The sequence below is a fragment of the Oncorhynchus masou genome, unplaced genomic scaffold, assembly GCF_036934945.1.
Source record: "Oncorhynchus masou masou isolate Uvic2021 unplaced genomic scaffold, UVic_Omas_1.1 unplaced_scaffold_4226, whole genome shotgun sequence".
In the NCBI taxonomy this organism is placed as follows: domain Eukaryota; kingdom Metazoa; phylum Chordata; class Actinopteri; order Salmoniformes; family Salmonidae; genus Oncorhynchus; species Oncorhynchus masou.
In genome coordinates this window covers 14,664-30,091 of record NW_027010622.1, presented here as the reverse complement: position 1 = coordinate 30,091, position 15,428 = coordinate 14,664, and the positions used below count along the sequence as shown (strand labels likewise).

The 15,428-nt window shown below is 45.3% G+C and overlaps 1 protein-coding gene across 2 annotated transcripts; it reads left to right on the top strand.

Moving 5' to 3' along the window:
• The first annotated feature begins 5,891 nt into the window (after positions 1 to 5,891).
• LOC135534953 (ankyrin repeat domain-containing protein 12-like) lies at positions 5,892 to 10,244 on the top strand. Of its 2 annotated transcripts, XR_010454777.1 has the most exons (4): positions 5,892 to 5,984; positions 6,133 to 6,231; positions 8,534 to 8,830; positions 9,054 to 9,095. XR_010454777.1 is itself a non-coding variant. In XM_064961731.1 (3 exons), exons 1-3 carry the CDS (start codon positions 5,934 to 5,936, stop codon positions 8,717 to 8,719), a joined length of 336 nt encoding a protein of 111 aa, XP_064817803.1. In that variant the 5' UTR covers positions 5,892 to 5,933; the 3' UTR covers positions 8,720 to 10,244. The 2 variants fall into 2 exon arrangements, 1 of the variants encoding a protein (XP_064817803.1); XM_064961731.1 differs by having other exon boundaries at positions 8,534 to 10,244.
• The last annotated feature ends 5,184 nt before the right edge of the window (positions 10,245 to 15,428 follow it).

The following is a 15,428-nucleotide window of genomic DNA, read 5'->3' as shown; positions in this document are numbered from 1 at the left end:
ACAAATCTTTAAAGTTTCATGACGTTGAACTTATTTGTCATGTTTATTTGTCTCTCTTAACAGATAACTCCCCCTCCATCTCTACCGGACCAACTGAAGGAGATGTTTAAACAACAGGAAGTTGTTCGTATGAAGCTACGCTTGCAACACAGCATTGAACGGGTATGTGGAGTGATTCAACTCAAAAGCCTATTCAATCTTCCTTTACAGCTTGATCTACAGTCAGGTCCAACATGATTGTGTTCATTTTTGATTTTAAGAACGAGCAAAAAGGACAAAGAAATAACACACATACTGAGCTACACTACATTACCAGCATGTACATCTGCTCGTCCAACTTCTCATTCCAAAATCATGGGCTTGGAGTTGTTCTCCCCTTTGCTGCTATAACAGCCTCCACTCTTCTGGGAAGGCTTTCCACTAGATGTTGGAACATTGCTGTGATAACAGCCTCCACTCTTCTAGGAAGGCTTTCCACTAGATGTTGGAACATTGCTGCTATAACAGCCTCCACTCTTCTGGGAAGGCTTTCCACTAGATGTTGGAACATTGCTGCTATAACAGCCTCCACTCTTCTGGGAAGGCTTTCCACTAGATGTTGGAACATTGCTGCTATAACAGCCTCCACTCTTCTGGGAAGGCTTTCCACTAGATGTTGGAACATTGCTGCTATAACAGCCTCCACTCTCCTGGGAAGGCTTTCCACTAGATGTTGGAACATTGCTGCTATAACAGCCTCCACTCTTCTGGGAAGGCTTTCCACTAGATGTTGGAACATTGCTGCTATAACAGCCTCCACTCTTCTGGGAAGGCTTTCCACTAGATGATGGAACATTGCTGCTATAACAGCCTCCACTCTTCTGGGAAGACTTTCCACTAGATGATGGAACATTGCTGCTATAACATCCTCCACTCTTCTGGGAAGGCTTTCCACTAGATGTTGGAACATTGCTGCTATAACAGCCTCCACTCTTCTGGGAAGGATTTCCAGTAGATGTTGGAACATTGCTGCTATAACAGCCTCCACTCGTCTGGGAAGACTTTCCACTAGATGATGGAACATTGCTGCTATAACAGCCTCCACTCTTCTGGGAAGGCTTTCCACTAGATGTTGGAACATTGCTGCTATAACAGCCTCCACTCTTCTGGGAAGGATTTCCAGTAGATGTTGGAACATTGCTGCTATAACAGCCTCCACTCTTCTGGGAAGACTTTCCACTAGATGATGGAACATTGCTGCTATAACAGCCTCCACTCTTCTGGGAAGGCTTTCCACTAGATGTTGGAACATTGCTATAACAGCCTCCACTCTTCTGGGAAGGCTTTCCACTAGATGTTGGAACATTGCTATAACAGCCTCCACTCTTCTGGGAAGGCTTTCTACTAGATGTTGGAACATTGCTGCTATAACAGCCTCCACTCTTCTGGAAGGCTTTCCACTAGATGATGGAACATTGCTATAACAGCCTCCACTCTTCTGGGAAGGCTTTCCACTAGATGTTGGAACATTGCTTCTATAACAGCCTCCACTCTTCTGGGAAGGCTTTCCACTAGATGTTGGAACATTGCTGCTATAACAGCCTCCACTCTTCTGGGAAGGCTTTCCACTAGATGTTGGAACATTGCTGCTATAACAGCCTCCACTCTTCTGGGAAGGCTTTCCACTAGATGTTGGAACATTGCTGCTATAACAGCCTCCACTCTTCTGGGAAGACTTTCCACTAGATGATGGAACATTGCTGCTATAACATCCTCCACTCTTCTGGGAAGGCTTTCCACTAGATGTTGGAACATTGCTGCTAAAACAGCCTCCACTCTCCTGGGAAGGTTTTCCACTAGATGTTGGAGCATTGCTGCTATAACAGCCTCCACTCTTCTGGGAAGGCTTTCCACTAGATGTAGGAACATTGCTGCTATAACAGCCTCTACTCTTCTGGGAAGGCTCTCCACTAGATGTTGGAACATTGCTGCTATAACAGCCTCCACTCTTCTGGGAAGGCTTTCCACTAGATGTTGGAACATTGCTGCTATAACAGCCTCCACTCTTCTGGGAAGGCTTTCTACTAGATGTTGGAACATTGCTGCTATAACAGCCTCCACTCTTCTGGGAAGGCTTTCCACTAGATGTTGGAACATTGCTGCTATAACAGCCTCCACTCTGGGAAGGCTTTCTACTAGATGTAGGAACATTGCTGCTATAACAGCCTCCGCTCTTCTGGGAAGGCTTTCCACTAGATGTTGGAACATTGCTGCGAGGGACTTGCTTCCATTTAGCCACAAGAGTATTAGTGAGGTCGGACACTGATTTTGAGCGACGGAGTGGAGGTGCAGACTCAGGCAACATCTTCCACACGATCTCAACAAACCATTTCTGTATTAACCTTGCTTTGTGCGTTTAGGCATTTTCATGCTGAAACAGGTAAGGTCCTTCCCCAAACTGTTGCCACAAAGTTGGAAGCACAGAATCATCTAGAATGTCATTGTATGCTGTAGCATTAAACTTTCCCTTCACTGGAACTAAGGGGCCCGCACCATGAAAAACATTCCCAGATCATTATTCCTCCTCCACCAAACTTTACAGTTGCCACTATGCATTGGGGCAGGTAGCGTTCTCCTGGCATCCGCCAAACCCACATTCATCTGATTGCTTTACGCCGATCCAGCCGACGCTTGACATTGCGCATGGTGATCTGAGGCTTGTGCGTGGGTGCTCAGCCATGGAAACCCAATTCGTGAAGCTCCCGACGAACAGTTATTGTGCTGACGTTGCTTCCAGAGGCAGTTTGGAACTTGGTAGTGAGTGTTGGTTGTAACCAAGGACAGATCATTTTTTACATGCTTCAGCACTCTTAAGGTCCTGTTCTGTGAGCTCGTGTGGTCTACCACTTCACGGCTGAGCCGTTGTTGCTCCTAGACGTTTCCACTTCACAATAACAGCACTTACCGGCCAGCACAAGCAGGGCAGAAATTTAACAAACTGACTTGTTGGAAAGGTGGCATCCTCTGACGGTGCCACGTTGAAAGTCACCGAGTTCTTCAGTAAGGCCATTCTACTGGCAATGTTTGTCTATGGAGATTGCATGGCTGTGTGCTCGATTTGTATACACCTGTCAGCAACTGGTGTGGCTGAAATGCCGAATCCACTCATTTGAAGGGTGTCCACATACTTCTGTATATAGTGTGTATTGTATGCTAAAAAACAAACATTTTATACTAATACAATAAAAAATACAATTGATTTTGTTTAACAAGTAATATATATATATTTTTTGTTTATATAGTCAAAATGATTGGCTCCTGTTTTCAGTACTCCAGCACCCTCCTATTTGCAATACTCCAGCACCCTCCCCTGTTTGCAATACTCCAGCACCCTCCCCTGTTTGCAATACTCAGCACCCTCCCCTGTTTGCAATACTCCAGCACCCTCCCCTGTTTGCAATACTCCACCCTCTTTAATTCCATTGCAGAATGTTGATTTTTACATTTCTATATCTGTCATTTAGCAGACACTCTTATTTAAGTGCCTTGCTCAAGGGCACAAAGACAAGATTTTTTCACCTAGTCACCTCGGGGTGTGAACCAGCAACCTTTGGTTACTTTCCCAACACTCTAAACTGCTAGGCTACCTGCCACCCTTTTTGAGATTTTTTGTGGTCAATTGACCATTTCTTTGTGGATTTTGACATGTGCTTGGGGTTATCGTCTTGCTGGGAGAGTCACCTGCAGCCAAGTTTCAGCCTCCTGGCAGAGGCGGTGAGCCAGGTTTTTGGTTCAACTGTCCTTGTACTGGGTAAAGTTCATGATGCCGTTGACCTTAACAAGGCCCCAGGACCAGTAGACCAAAGAACTCTATTTTCAAATCCAGTGCCAATGTGTTTACAGTCTCCGTCTCAATCTCATAGAACGTGATAGAAAAAGGCTGTGCTATCCTCACAAGGGAAGATGCTGGAGTATTAAACTGTCTCTTTAGATTAGTTTGATTCATTTTTTTAAAAAGTGTGTGTACATGCATACATACAGTACCATTCAAAAGTTGACACACCTACTCATTCAAGGGTTTTTATTTATTTGTACTATTTTCTACATTGTAGAATACTAGTGAAGACATCAAAACTATGAAATAACACATATGGAATCATGTAGTAACCAACAAAGTGTTAAAACAAATCAAAATATATTTGAGGCTTTGAGATTCTTCACCCTTTACCTTGATGACAGTTTTGCACACTCTTGGCATTCTCTCAACCAGCTTCGTGAGGTAGTCACATTTCAATTATCAGGGGAGCGTTAAGTTAATTTGTGGAATTTCTTTCCTTCTTAATGCGTTTGAGTCAATCAGTTGTAGGGGTGGTATACAGAAGATAGCCCTATTTGGTAAAATACCACATCCATATTATGGCAAGAACAGCTCAAATAAGCAAAGATAAATGACAGTCCATCATTATTTTAATACATGAAGGTCAGTCAATGCAGAAAATATCAAACTTTTAAATGTTCTTCAAGTGCAGTCGCAAAAACCATCAAGCGCTATGATGAAACTGACTCTGAGGACCCCCACAGGAAAGGAAGACCCAGAGAATTGCCCCAAATAAATGTTTCACGAGTTCAAGTAACATCAACATGAACTGTTCAGGGGAGACTCCGTGAATCAGGCCTTCATGGACGAATTGCTGTAAAGAAAACACTACTAAAGGACACCAATAAGAAGAAGAGACTTGCTTGGGCCAAGAAACACGAGCGGTGGACATTAGACCGGTGGAAATCTGTCCTTTGGTCTGATGAGTCCAAATTTGATATGTTTGGTTCCAACAGCCGTGTCTTTGTGAGACGCAGAGTAGTTGAACGGATGATCTCTGCATGTGTGTGGTCCCCACCATGAAGCATGGAGGAGGAGGTGTGATGGTGTGGGGGTGCTTTGCTGGTGACACTGTCATGATTTATTTAGAATTCAAGGCACACTTAACCAGCATGGCTACCACAGCATTCTGCAGCAATACTCCATCCCATCTGATTTGCACTTAGTGGGATGATCATTTGTTTTTCAACAGGACAATCACTCAAAACATACCTCCAGGCTGTGTAAGGGCTATTTGACAAATAAGGAGAGTGATGGAGTGCTGCATCAGATGACCTGGCTTCCACAATCACCTGACCTCAACCCAATTTAGATGGTTTGGGATGAGTTGGACCGCAGAGTGAAGGAAAAGCAGCCAACAAGTGCTCAGCATATGTGGGAACTCCTTCAAGACTGTTGGTAAAGCATTCCAGGTGAAGCTGGTTGAGGGAATGTAGTCATCAAGGCAAAGGGTGGCTACTTCAAGAATCTTAAATATAAAATATATTTTGATTTGTTTAACACTTTTTTGGTTGCTACATGATTCCGTATGTGTTATTTCATAGTTTTGATGTCTTCACTATTATTCTACAATGTATAAAATAGTTTATTTATTTTTCTTTATTAAAAAAATAAAGTGTGTCCAAACTTGACTGGTATGATATTTATTATTTTATATATATATATATATATATATATATATATATATATATATATATATATGAGCTAATTTTTATTAATTTAACTGTCATCGTTTATCAAGTGTCAATAATGTTGAACTGTATTTAGTTATTTTATAAACAGTTAACATTGAATATTGTTTTTCATTTAAAATTCAAGGAGATGCTTTAGTTTCATCATCGTCTGTGCTTTGTCTCCTTATTCTCGTCTAACTCAAAATGCCCCTTCATCCTAATGAATTACAACACTCCTGTCTCCTTATTCTAGTCCAACTCCACTCCCTCTTTTTCAGGAAAAGTTGATTGTTTCCAACGAGCAGGAAGTGTTACGAGTCCACTACCGGGCCGCCAGACGCTAGCCAATCAGACGGCTCCCGTTCAGTGCATGCACCGTGCTATTGGACGCCGAAGTGTATAACATGCCTCAGGATGCCCAGGCAAGTGGCATGATGTCACGCGCTGTAGAATCAGTAAGTTTGGCACGTCAGTCACGTTTATTTCTGAATGAATGGATAAGTTGGCCACAATCAACTAATCAAATGTTTTAACAGAACTCAAAGTTCTGAGAAACGCTGTACTAATGATGTTTACGTTTGTGTGTTTTGTTTTGGTTTCCAGGGTGACCAAGATGGCAAGACGTCGGTGCGGGATCGTTTCAACGCCCGCCAGTTTATGTCCTGGTTACAAGACGTGGACGACAAGTTTGATAAACTCAAGGTAAGATACCTCTGAAAAAGAATATCCGTAGTGGCTGCAATCTGGAAATACATTTTTGAGCATGTAGCCAATGGCATGGATCATCCATCCTATATAATAACCACATGAGTTTTAAGATGATTTGAACCGTCAATATTTCAGAAACAACCTCAAATGTGAAATGTATTCCTTTAGTGAATCAAACACATCCAGTGTCATCCAATTGACAAATTGTTTAATATTTGATGTATTCTCTCTCTCTCGCTGTCTCTCTCTCTCTCGCTGTGTCTCTCTCTCTCGCTGTGTCTCTCTCTCTCGCTGTGTCTCTCTCTCTCGCTGTGTCTCTCTCTCTCGCTGTGTCTCTCTCTCGCTGTGTCTCTCTCTCTCTGCTGTGTCTCTCTCTCTCTCGCTGTGTCTCTCTCTCTCTCGCTGTGTCTCTCTCTCTCTCGCTGTGTCTCTCTCTCTCGCTGTGTCTCTCTCTCTCGCTGTGTCTCTCTCTCTCGCTGTGTCTCTCTCTCGCTGTGTCTCTCTCTCGCTGTGTCTCTCTCTCTTTCGCTGTGTCTCTCTCTCGCTGTGTCTCTCTCTCTCGCTGTGTCTCTCTCTCTCGCTGTGTCTCTCGCTGTTGCTCTCTCTCGCTGTTGCTCTCTCTCGCTGTTGCTCTCTCTCGCTGTCGCTCTCTCTCGCTGTCGCTCTCTCTCGCTGTTGCTCTCTCTCGCTGTTGCTCTCTCTCATTGTCGCTCTCTCTCGCTGTGTCTCTCTCGCTGTCGTTCTCTCTCGCTGTCTCTCTCTCTCTGTCGCTCTCTGTCGCTCTCTCTCTCGCTGTGTCTCTCTCTCTCTGTCGCTCTCTCTCTCGCTGTGTCTCTCTCTCTCTCGCTGTGTCTCTCGCTGTTGCTCTCTCTCTCTGTCGCTCTCTCTCTCTCTGTCGCTCTCTCTCTCTCTGTCGCTCTCTCTCTCTGTCGCTCTCTCTCTCTGTCGCGCTCTCTCTCTCTGTCGCGCTCTCTCTCTCTGTCGCGCTCTCTCTCTCTGTCGCTCTCTCTCTCGCTGTCGCTCTCTCTCTCTGTCGCTCTCTCTCTCGCTGTGTCTCTCTCTCTCTGTCGCTCTCTCTCGCTGTGTCTCTCTCTCGCTGTGTCTCTCTCTCTCTCGCTGTGTCTCTCGCTGTTGCTCTCTCTCGCTGTTGCTCTCTCTCGCTGACGCTCTCTCTCGCTGTGTCTCTCTCGCTGTCGTTCTCTCTCGCTGTCTCTCTCTCGCTGTCGTTCTCTCTCGCTGTCTCTCTCTCTCTGTCGCTGTGTCTCTCTCGCTGTGTCTCTCTCTCTCTCTCGCTGTGTCTCTCTCTCTCTCTCGCTGTGTCTCTCTCTCGCTGTGTCTCTCTCTCGCTGTGTCTCTCTCTCGCTGTGTCTCTCTCTCGCTGTGTCTCTCTCTCGCTGTCGCTCTCTCTCGCTGTGTCTCTCTCGCTGTCGTTCTCTCTCGCTGTCTCTCTCTCTGTCGCTCTCTCTGTCGCTCTCTCTCTCGCTGTGTCTCTCTCTCTCTGTCGCTCTTTCTCGCTGTGTCTCTCTCTCTCTCTCGCTGTGTCTCTCTCTCTCTCGCTGTGTCTCTCGCTGTTGCTCTCTCTCGCTGTTGCTCTCTCTCGCTGTCGCTCTCTCTCGCTGTGTCTCTCTCGCTGTCGGTCTCTCTCTCTGTCGCTCTCTCTGTCGCTCTCTCTCGCTGTGTCTCTCTCTCTCTCTCGCTGTGTCTCTCTCTCTCTCTCGCTGTGTCTCTCTCTCTCGCTGTGTCTCTCTCTCTCTCTCGCTGTGTCTCTCTCTCTCTCGCTGTGTCTCTCTCTCTCTCTCTGCTGTGTCTCTCTCTCTCTCTCGCTGTGTCTCTCTCTCTCTCTCTCGCTGTGTCTCTCTCTCTCTCTCTCGCTGTGTCTCTCTCGCTGTGTCTCTCTCGCTGTGTCTCTCTCGCTGTGTCTCTCTCGCTGTGTCTCTCTCGCTGTGTCTCTCTCGCTGTGTCTCTCTCGCTGTCGTTCTCTCTCGCTGTCGTTCTCTCTCGCTGTCGTTCTCTCTCGCTGTCGTTCTCTCTCGCTGTCGTTCTCTCTCGCTGTCGTTCTCTCTCGCTGTCGTTCTCTCTCGCTGTCTCTCTCTCTCTGTCGCTCTCTCTGTCGCTCTCTCTCGCTGTCTCTCTCTCTGTCTCTCTCGCTGTGTCGCTCTCTCTCTCTCTCGCTGTGTCGCTCTCTCTCTCTCGCTGTGTCGCTCTCTCTCTCTCTCGCTGTGTCGCTCTCTCTCTCTCGCTGTTGCTCTCTCTGTCGCTCTCTCTCTCGCTGTCTCTCTCGCACCCCCCCCCCCAGACGTGTCTTCTGATGAGGCAGCAGCACGAGGCAGCAGCTCTTAATGCTGTCCAGCGTCTCCATTGGCAGCTGAAACTCCAGGAGCTGGAGCCAGTCGTGTACAAGTGCACCTCCATCTTCGAGATACCCGAGTTCTACATCCCCCTGGTGGAGGTCAACGACGACTTTGACCTCACGCCCATATGACCCGTGACCTTTAGGCTCGGACCGGAAGTCAGGGGACCGATGATTAGGAAGGATCATCTAGTGGCACATCTACCGGTGATGAAGAGATGGAGGGATGAAGGGATGGAAAACGTGAGGCACTTGGAACATGGATGTGTGTAGAGAGCACCACGTGTGTGTGTGTGTGTGTGTGTGTGTGTGTGTGTGTGTGTGTGTGAGCAGCACTTCTCAACATGTAGCTATTTTACCACTGAGCTCCTATGGTAGACACCACAGCCCTCCCTCCCTCCTACACCAAGTGGACTGGCCTTATCCTCCCTAGTGGCACACTGACTGCTTATTCTGTTCTGGACAGGCCTGGAGCTCCACCAAGGCTCGGGGGCCCGGACCATTCACTTACCCCAGGGGGCCAGGGCCCGAGGCTGGGTAAAGGTTGGGTCAGCGCCAGGTGCTGCTGTCTGCTGAGAGGAGAGCGTGCCAGAGAGAGACCAAGCATGGATACTATTCCCTATATAGGGCACTATGTGAAGTGTATAGAAAATAGGGGTGCACCTCCTGATGTTCCCTATGGAGTCGACCATCTCTCTGCCCTCCTGATGTTCCCTATGGAGTCGACCATCTCTCTGCCCTCCTGATGTTCCCTATGGAGTCGACCATCTCTCTGCCCTCCTGATGTTCCCTATGGAGTCGACCATCTCTCTGCCCTCCTGATGTTCCCTATGGAGTCGACCATCTCTCTGCCCTCCTGATGTTCCCTATGGAGTCGACCATCTCTCTGCCCTCCTGATGTTCCCTATGGAGTCGACCATCTCTCTGCCCTCCTGATGTTCCCTATGGAGTCGACCATCTCTCTGCCCTCCTGATGTTCCCTATGGAGTCGACCATCTCTCTGCACCTCCTGATGTTCCCTATGGAGTCGACCATCTCTCTGCCCCTCCTGATGTTCCCTATGGAGTCGACCATCTCTCTGCACCTCCTGATGTTCCCTATGGAGTCGACCATCTCTCTGCCCTCCTGATGTTCCCTATGGAGTCGACCATCTCTCTGCCCTCCTGATGTTCCCTATGGAGTCGACCATCTCTCTGCCCTCCTGATGTTCCCTATGGAGTCGACCATCTCTCTGCCCTCCTGATGTTCCCTATGGAGTCGACCATCTCTCTGCCCTCCTGATGTTCCCTATGGAGTCGACCATCTCTCTGCACCTCCTGATGTTTCCTATGGAGTCGACCATCTCTCTGCCCTCCTGATGTTCCCTATGGAGTCGACCATCTCTCTGCACCTCCTGATGTTTCCTATGGAGTCGACCATCTCTCTGCCCTCCTGATGTTCCCTATGGAGTCGACCATCTCTCTGCCCCTCCTGATGTTCCCTATGGAGTCAACCATCTCTCTGCCCTCCTGATGTTCCCTATGGAGTCGACCATCTCACTGCACCTCCTGATGTTCCCTATGGAGTCGACCATCTCTCTGCCCTCCTGATGTTCCCTATGGAGTCAACCATCTCTCTGCCCTCCTGATGTTCCCTATGGAGTCGACCATCTCTCTGCACCTCCCTCGTCGAGCAGGGTTACAAAACAACAGGAGAAGGAAAAAAAACAAACATTTAAATTCAGCTTTTGTTTTTAAGTGTTTATTACATCGTACACAGACTTGCTTTTTTAAATTATTTTCTACAGACAGATTGTGCATTTGTAAATAACCCATGTAATGATGGTTTGAAACTTGTACAGAAAAAATAACTAATAAATATTTTGATTGTAAAACTTTTTTTCTTTTAGAAGTTTTCGTCTGTTTTAATGGACCAAAGTTTATTTTAAATTTTTATTGAGTCCGTGTGCTCTTTCTCTCTGTCAAGGTCCTTGTTGTTGTTACTGTTGTTGAAATCAATGTTGTTGGCGTAACTCTTTGAGAATGTCGGGGTCAGATTCTGTTGTTTCCTTTTTGGTTCTATCATTTTTGTTTTGTTTTTTTGCTTTTTATTCCCATCTGGAGTTGGATCCACGCACCACATCAACGTGTTATTTCTTTGACTGGTGATTTGGATGCTGTTGACATTTGTAGCTCTTATTTCCTGTTCCCAGAAGAAGCTCTACCGTGGACTGGTTTAACTGAAGTCACTCAGCTCTTTCCCCTCCTTTCGTTTTGTTCTTTCACAAACAAAGTTTGTCTGAAACGGGACCCTATTCCCTATATAGTGCGCTACTTTTGACCCCAAGCGGGACCTTATTCCCTATATAGTGCACTACTTTAGATCAGGGCCCTATGCAGGCTCTTGTCAAAAAGTATTGCAGACCTGCCAACCTGCGTGCAGTTTGCGTAACATAGTCAAAGTACTCTGCTATGAAAAACCACCTTAAAATACATATAAACAGGCTTCTAGTTTGCAGAATGAGTTTTTATTTTTATTTTTTTTACTCGACTGTCTGACATGGGGGCTGAGCCAATCAGGGGACTTGGGCGAATAGAACAGGTTTTTAGCTTTACCCCCTCCAGCAAGATGGCAGCTCTCCACTTGGTCTGTTGATATCACTGATGGATGAGGAAAAAGATGGTATGAAAACATTTTCCGAAATTGTATGGTGTTAGTCAAGCACGTAATTATTATTTCGTAGTTGTCTCCTTTGCTGAGGGGTGACTACGGCGAAGGTAGTTAGCTCCTTCGCTGAGGGGTCACTAAGGCAAAGGTAGTTAGCTCCTTCGCTGAGGGGTCACTACGGCAAAGGTAGTTAGCTCCTTCGCTGAGGGGTCACTACGGCGAAGGTAGTTAGCTCCTTCGCTGAGGGGTCACTACGGCAAAGGTAGTTAGCTCCTTCGCTGAGGGGTCACTATGGCAAAGGTAGTTAGCTCCTTCGCTGAGGGGTCACTACGGCGAAGGTAGTTAGCTCCTTTGCTGAGGGGTCACTAAGGCAAATGTAGTTAGCTACAGCGTTTAGTCATCTAAGCGAGAACACTTTCTTGCCTGCACATTTTGATTTCCGTAGGTAGGGAGCGCATTAACGAGAAAAAGGAAACGGTGCGGTGTTGCTGAAGTTCAGTGCGCGTCGCTGTGTGGATGGAAACAGACATGGCAGAGAGCTGCTGTTTCCCGCTGATAACTTCCTACGAAGGAAGGCATGTCAGGCTGGTAAACATTAGCAGGCATTACGTAAACGACTACATTGCATCCAGTAATTTAATTATTCTGAATTTTCTCCACAAACAAAATGAAGAAGCCAGTTTACATTTGACTGACTATGGACATAAAGACAGTTATTTGTTGGAATAGTCATTACCGGGGTGGTGCAGTGTAAATGGTCTACGGCTGGGTTCAAATCCAGACTGTCGCTGCCGACTGTCACCAGGAGACCCATGGGGCGGCGCACAATTGGCCCAGCGTCCTTAGGGGAGGGTTTGGCCGTGCAGGGATGTCCTTGTCCCATCGCGCTCTAGCGGCTACGCTGGCAGACCGGGCGCAGTGCATGTTGGTCGCCAGGTGTACGGTGTTTCCTCCGACACATTGGTGCGGTTTGGCTTCCGGGTTAAGTGGGCATTATGTCAAGAAGCGGTGCGGCTTGGTTGGTTTGTTTTTCGGAGGACGCACGGCTCTCGACCTTCGCCTCTCCCGAGTCCGTACGGGAGTTGCAGGGATGAGACTGTAACTACCAATTGGATACCATGAAATTGGGGGAAAGAAGAAAATTAGATTTACAAATACAAGAAAAGTCATTACCCCTAAATTGAACCTAGAAAAATGTGTTACTGAGACCACCACAATTTCATTTAAGAGCAAACACAAGACTTCTTGTTTGATTATAACTTAAGACTAGGTTTCAGGAGATGAGATACAGGTTTTTCAAAAATGCTCCCAATTTCCTGCGGGGAAGTTGACTGACCCCCACCACCACCACCACCCCAACCTTAGTCCTACATCAGCCCCACCTTGTCAGAAAGCCCTGATTTGTACATTTTCAAATGTATTTCCAGTTAGCTAGTGAAAGAAAAAACAGCTAATTGCCAAGTACCCATAGCTGGCTATAGCCTACAATTCCTCTTGAGGCATTCAACATCATTATTAGGCTTAAATCGGATTTGTTATGCCTATGATTTGAGCAGTCTGGGTGCCGTTGGGGTCTAGAGTGTCGCCACAGCCCTGAAGTGGTACTCATTTTAAAAAATATTCAAAGTTGTAGTGAACTATGCGGGCCGTGGTCTAAACTATATAGGGACTAGGGTACTGTTTTGGACACATCACTGCACCAGTTCCTCAACCTCGTGTGTGTTGTTCTTTTTAGGTGGTGTCTCGCACACATTAAAAGAATAACCATTTTGTTGTGGCAAAATTCTTCTATAGAAATAGGAGATGGAAAAAAAGCTAAACTTTTACAGTTTCGATGTGAGATCACAACAACAAAAACTATTTTTTCAACATATTGCCTTTTGAACGATCGTTCTAAAAAATGTCTATTTTAATATTTTACTTGTTACATGACATGTACATATTTGTAATATATAATTGAATAAATTTTATTGGTTGTGAATTAAAATAATGTCTTGCTGGTTTTTTTGTGTCATCTCAACCTTTCTTTCTAGTGTCGTATTGCCAAACCGTTGCTATATAGCGTTTTATTAATTGTTACACTTTGCCAATTATGCACTTTAATCTACAAATACTTATACCACCCAGGCAGTTTACCCTTCAATGGATTCTTCCAGGTTAATTCTGAAATCCATCTGTATAACAAGAGACGCTGTGAAAACCTTCACACTGCTGCACCTCACATGGTCAATTCTCTATCAGATACAGAGGTACCATTCTTATCTTCATATTGCCAAAACCTCATCATCCCTCTAACTTCAAGCAAAGACTGGGGGTCAGCTTGATGAACCAAACTACTCAGTAATCATCTCCATGAAGACTGGGGGTCAGCCTGATGAACCAAACTACCCAATATTCCCCTCCATAGAGCCTGATTTACACATTCCCACACACATAATCAAACATGTCTTTTTCTTGTATACTAAGTAATGTACGATTTTATAATGAATATGATTTGTTTAACTGATTGAACAAACCTTATTTTTTTGTACTTCTATATGTGGTGTGATTGTCATATCAACCCTTTTAGGTCTTCCAACCTGCACACTGTTTTACGACATATCTGTGCTGTTTTGTCTGTCGCTTCTGTTGCGAATAAATAAACCCTCAAATCTCCGTGCAATAAACGCTAGTGGGCGTGGCGTTTGGCCGCAGCGACGTTGATGAGTCGTCCGGCTGGTGTTTTACGTGTTCAGGGAAGGAGTGTTTATTCTTTTGAGCAAAATCTCTGCCGATGGCAGAACTGTGTCTTTCCAGTAGGTGGCGACATACACAAATCATTCCACTAATGACGTCCCAAAATCTAGATGCTGTTCAAATCAAGTTGTATTTGTTACATGCGCCCGAATACAACAGGTGTAGTAGACCTTACACTGAAATGCTGAATACAACAGGTGTAGTAGACCTTACAGTGAAATGCTGAATACAACAGGTGTAGGTAGACCTTACACTGAAATGCTGAATACAACAGGTGTAGTAGACCTTACAGTGAAATGCTGAATACAACAGGTGTAGGTAGACCTTACAGTGAAATGCTGAATACAACAGGTGTAGGTAGACCTTACAGTGAAATGCTGAATACAACAGGTGTAGTAGACCTCACAGTGAAATGCTGAATACAACAGGTGTAGTAGACCTCACAGTGAAATGCTGAATACAACAGGTGTAGTAGACCAGTGAAGTGCTGAATACAACAGGTGTAGTAGACCTCACAGTGAAATGCTGAATACAACAGGTGTAGTAGACCAGTGAAATGCTGAATACAACAGGTGTAGTAGACCTTACAGTGAAATGCTAAATACAACAGGTGTAGGTAGACCTCACAGTGAAATGCTGAATACAACAGGTGTAGTAGACCTCACAGTGAAATGCTGAATACAACAGGTGTAGTAGACCTTACAGTGAAATGCTGAATACAACACTTGTAGTTGACCTTACAGTGAAATGCTGAATACAACAGGTGTAGTAGACCTCACAGTGAAATGCTGAATACAACAGGTGTAGTAGACCTCACAGTGAAATGCTGAATACAACAGGTGTAGTAGACCTCAGAGTGAAATGCTGAATACAACAGGTGTAGTAGACCTCACAGTGAAATGCTGAATACAACAGGTGTAGTAGACCAGTGAAGTGCTGAATACAACAGGTGTAGTAGACCTCACAGTGAAATGCTGAATACAACAGGTGTAGTAGACCTTACAGTGAAATGCTAAATACAACAGGTGTAGTAGACCTCACAGTGAAATGCTGAATACAACAGGTGTAGTAGACCTCACAGTGAAATGCTGAATACAACAGGTGTAGTAGACCTCACAGTGAAATGCTGAATACAACAGGTGTAGTAGACCTTACAGTGAAATGCTGAATACAACAGGTGTAGTAGACCTCACAGTGAAATGCTGAATACAACAGGTGTAGTAGACCTCACAGTGAAATGCTTACTTACAAGTACTGAACCATCAATGCAGATTTAAGAAAATACCTAAAAATTATATATATTAAAATAAAAAGTAAGAAAAACAATAAGAAAAACAAATAATTATAGAGCAGCAGTAAATAACAATAGCGGGCAAAATCAAATCATCAAATCACATTTATTTATTTAGCCCTTCTTACATCAGCTGATATCTCAAAGTGCTGTACAGAAACCCAGCCT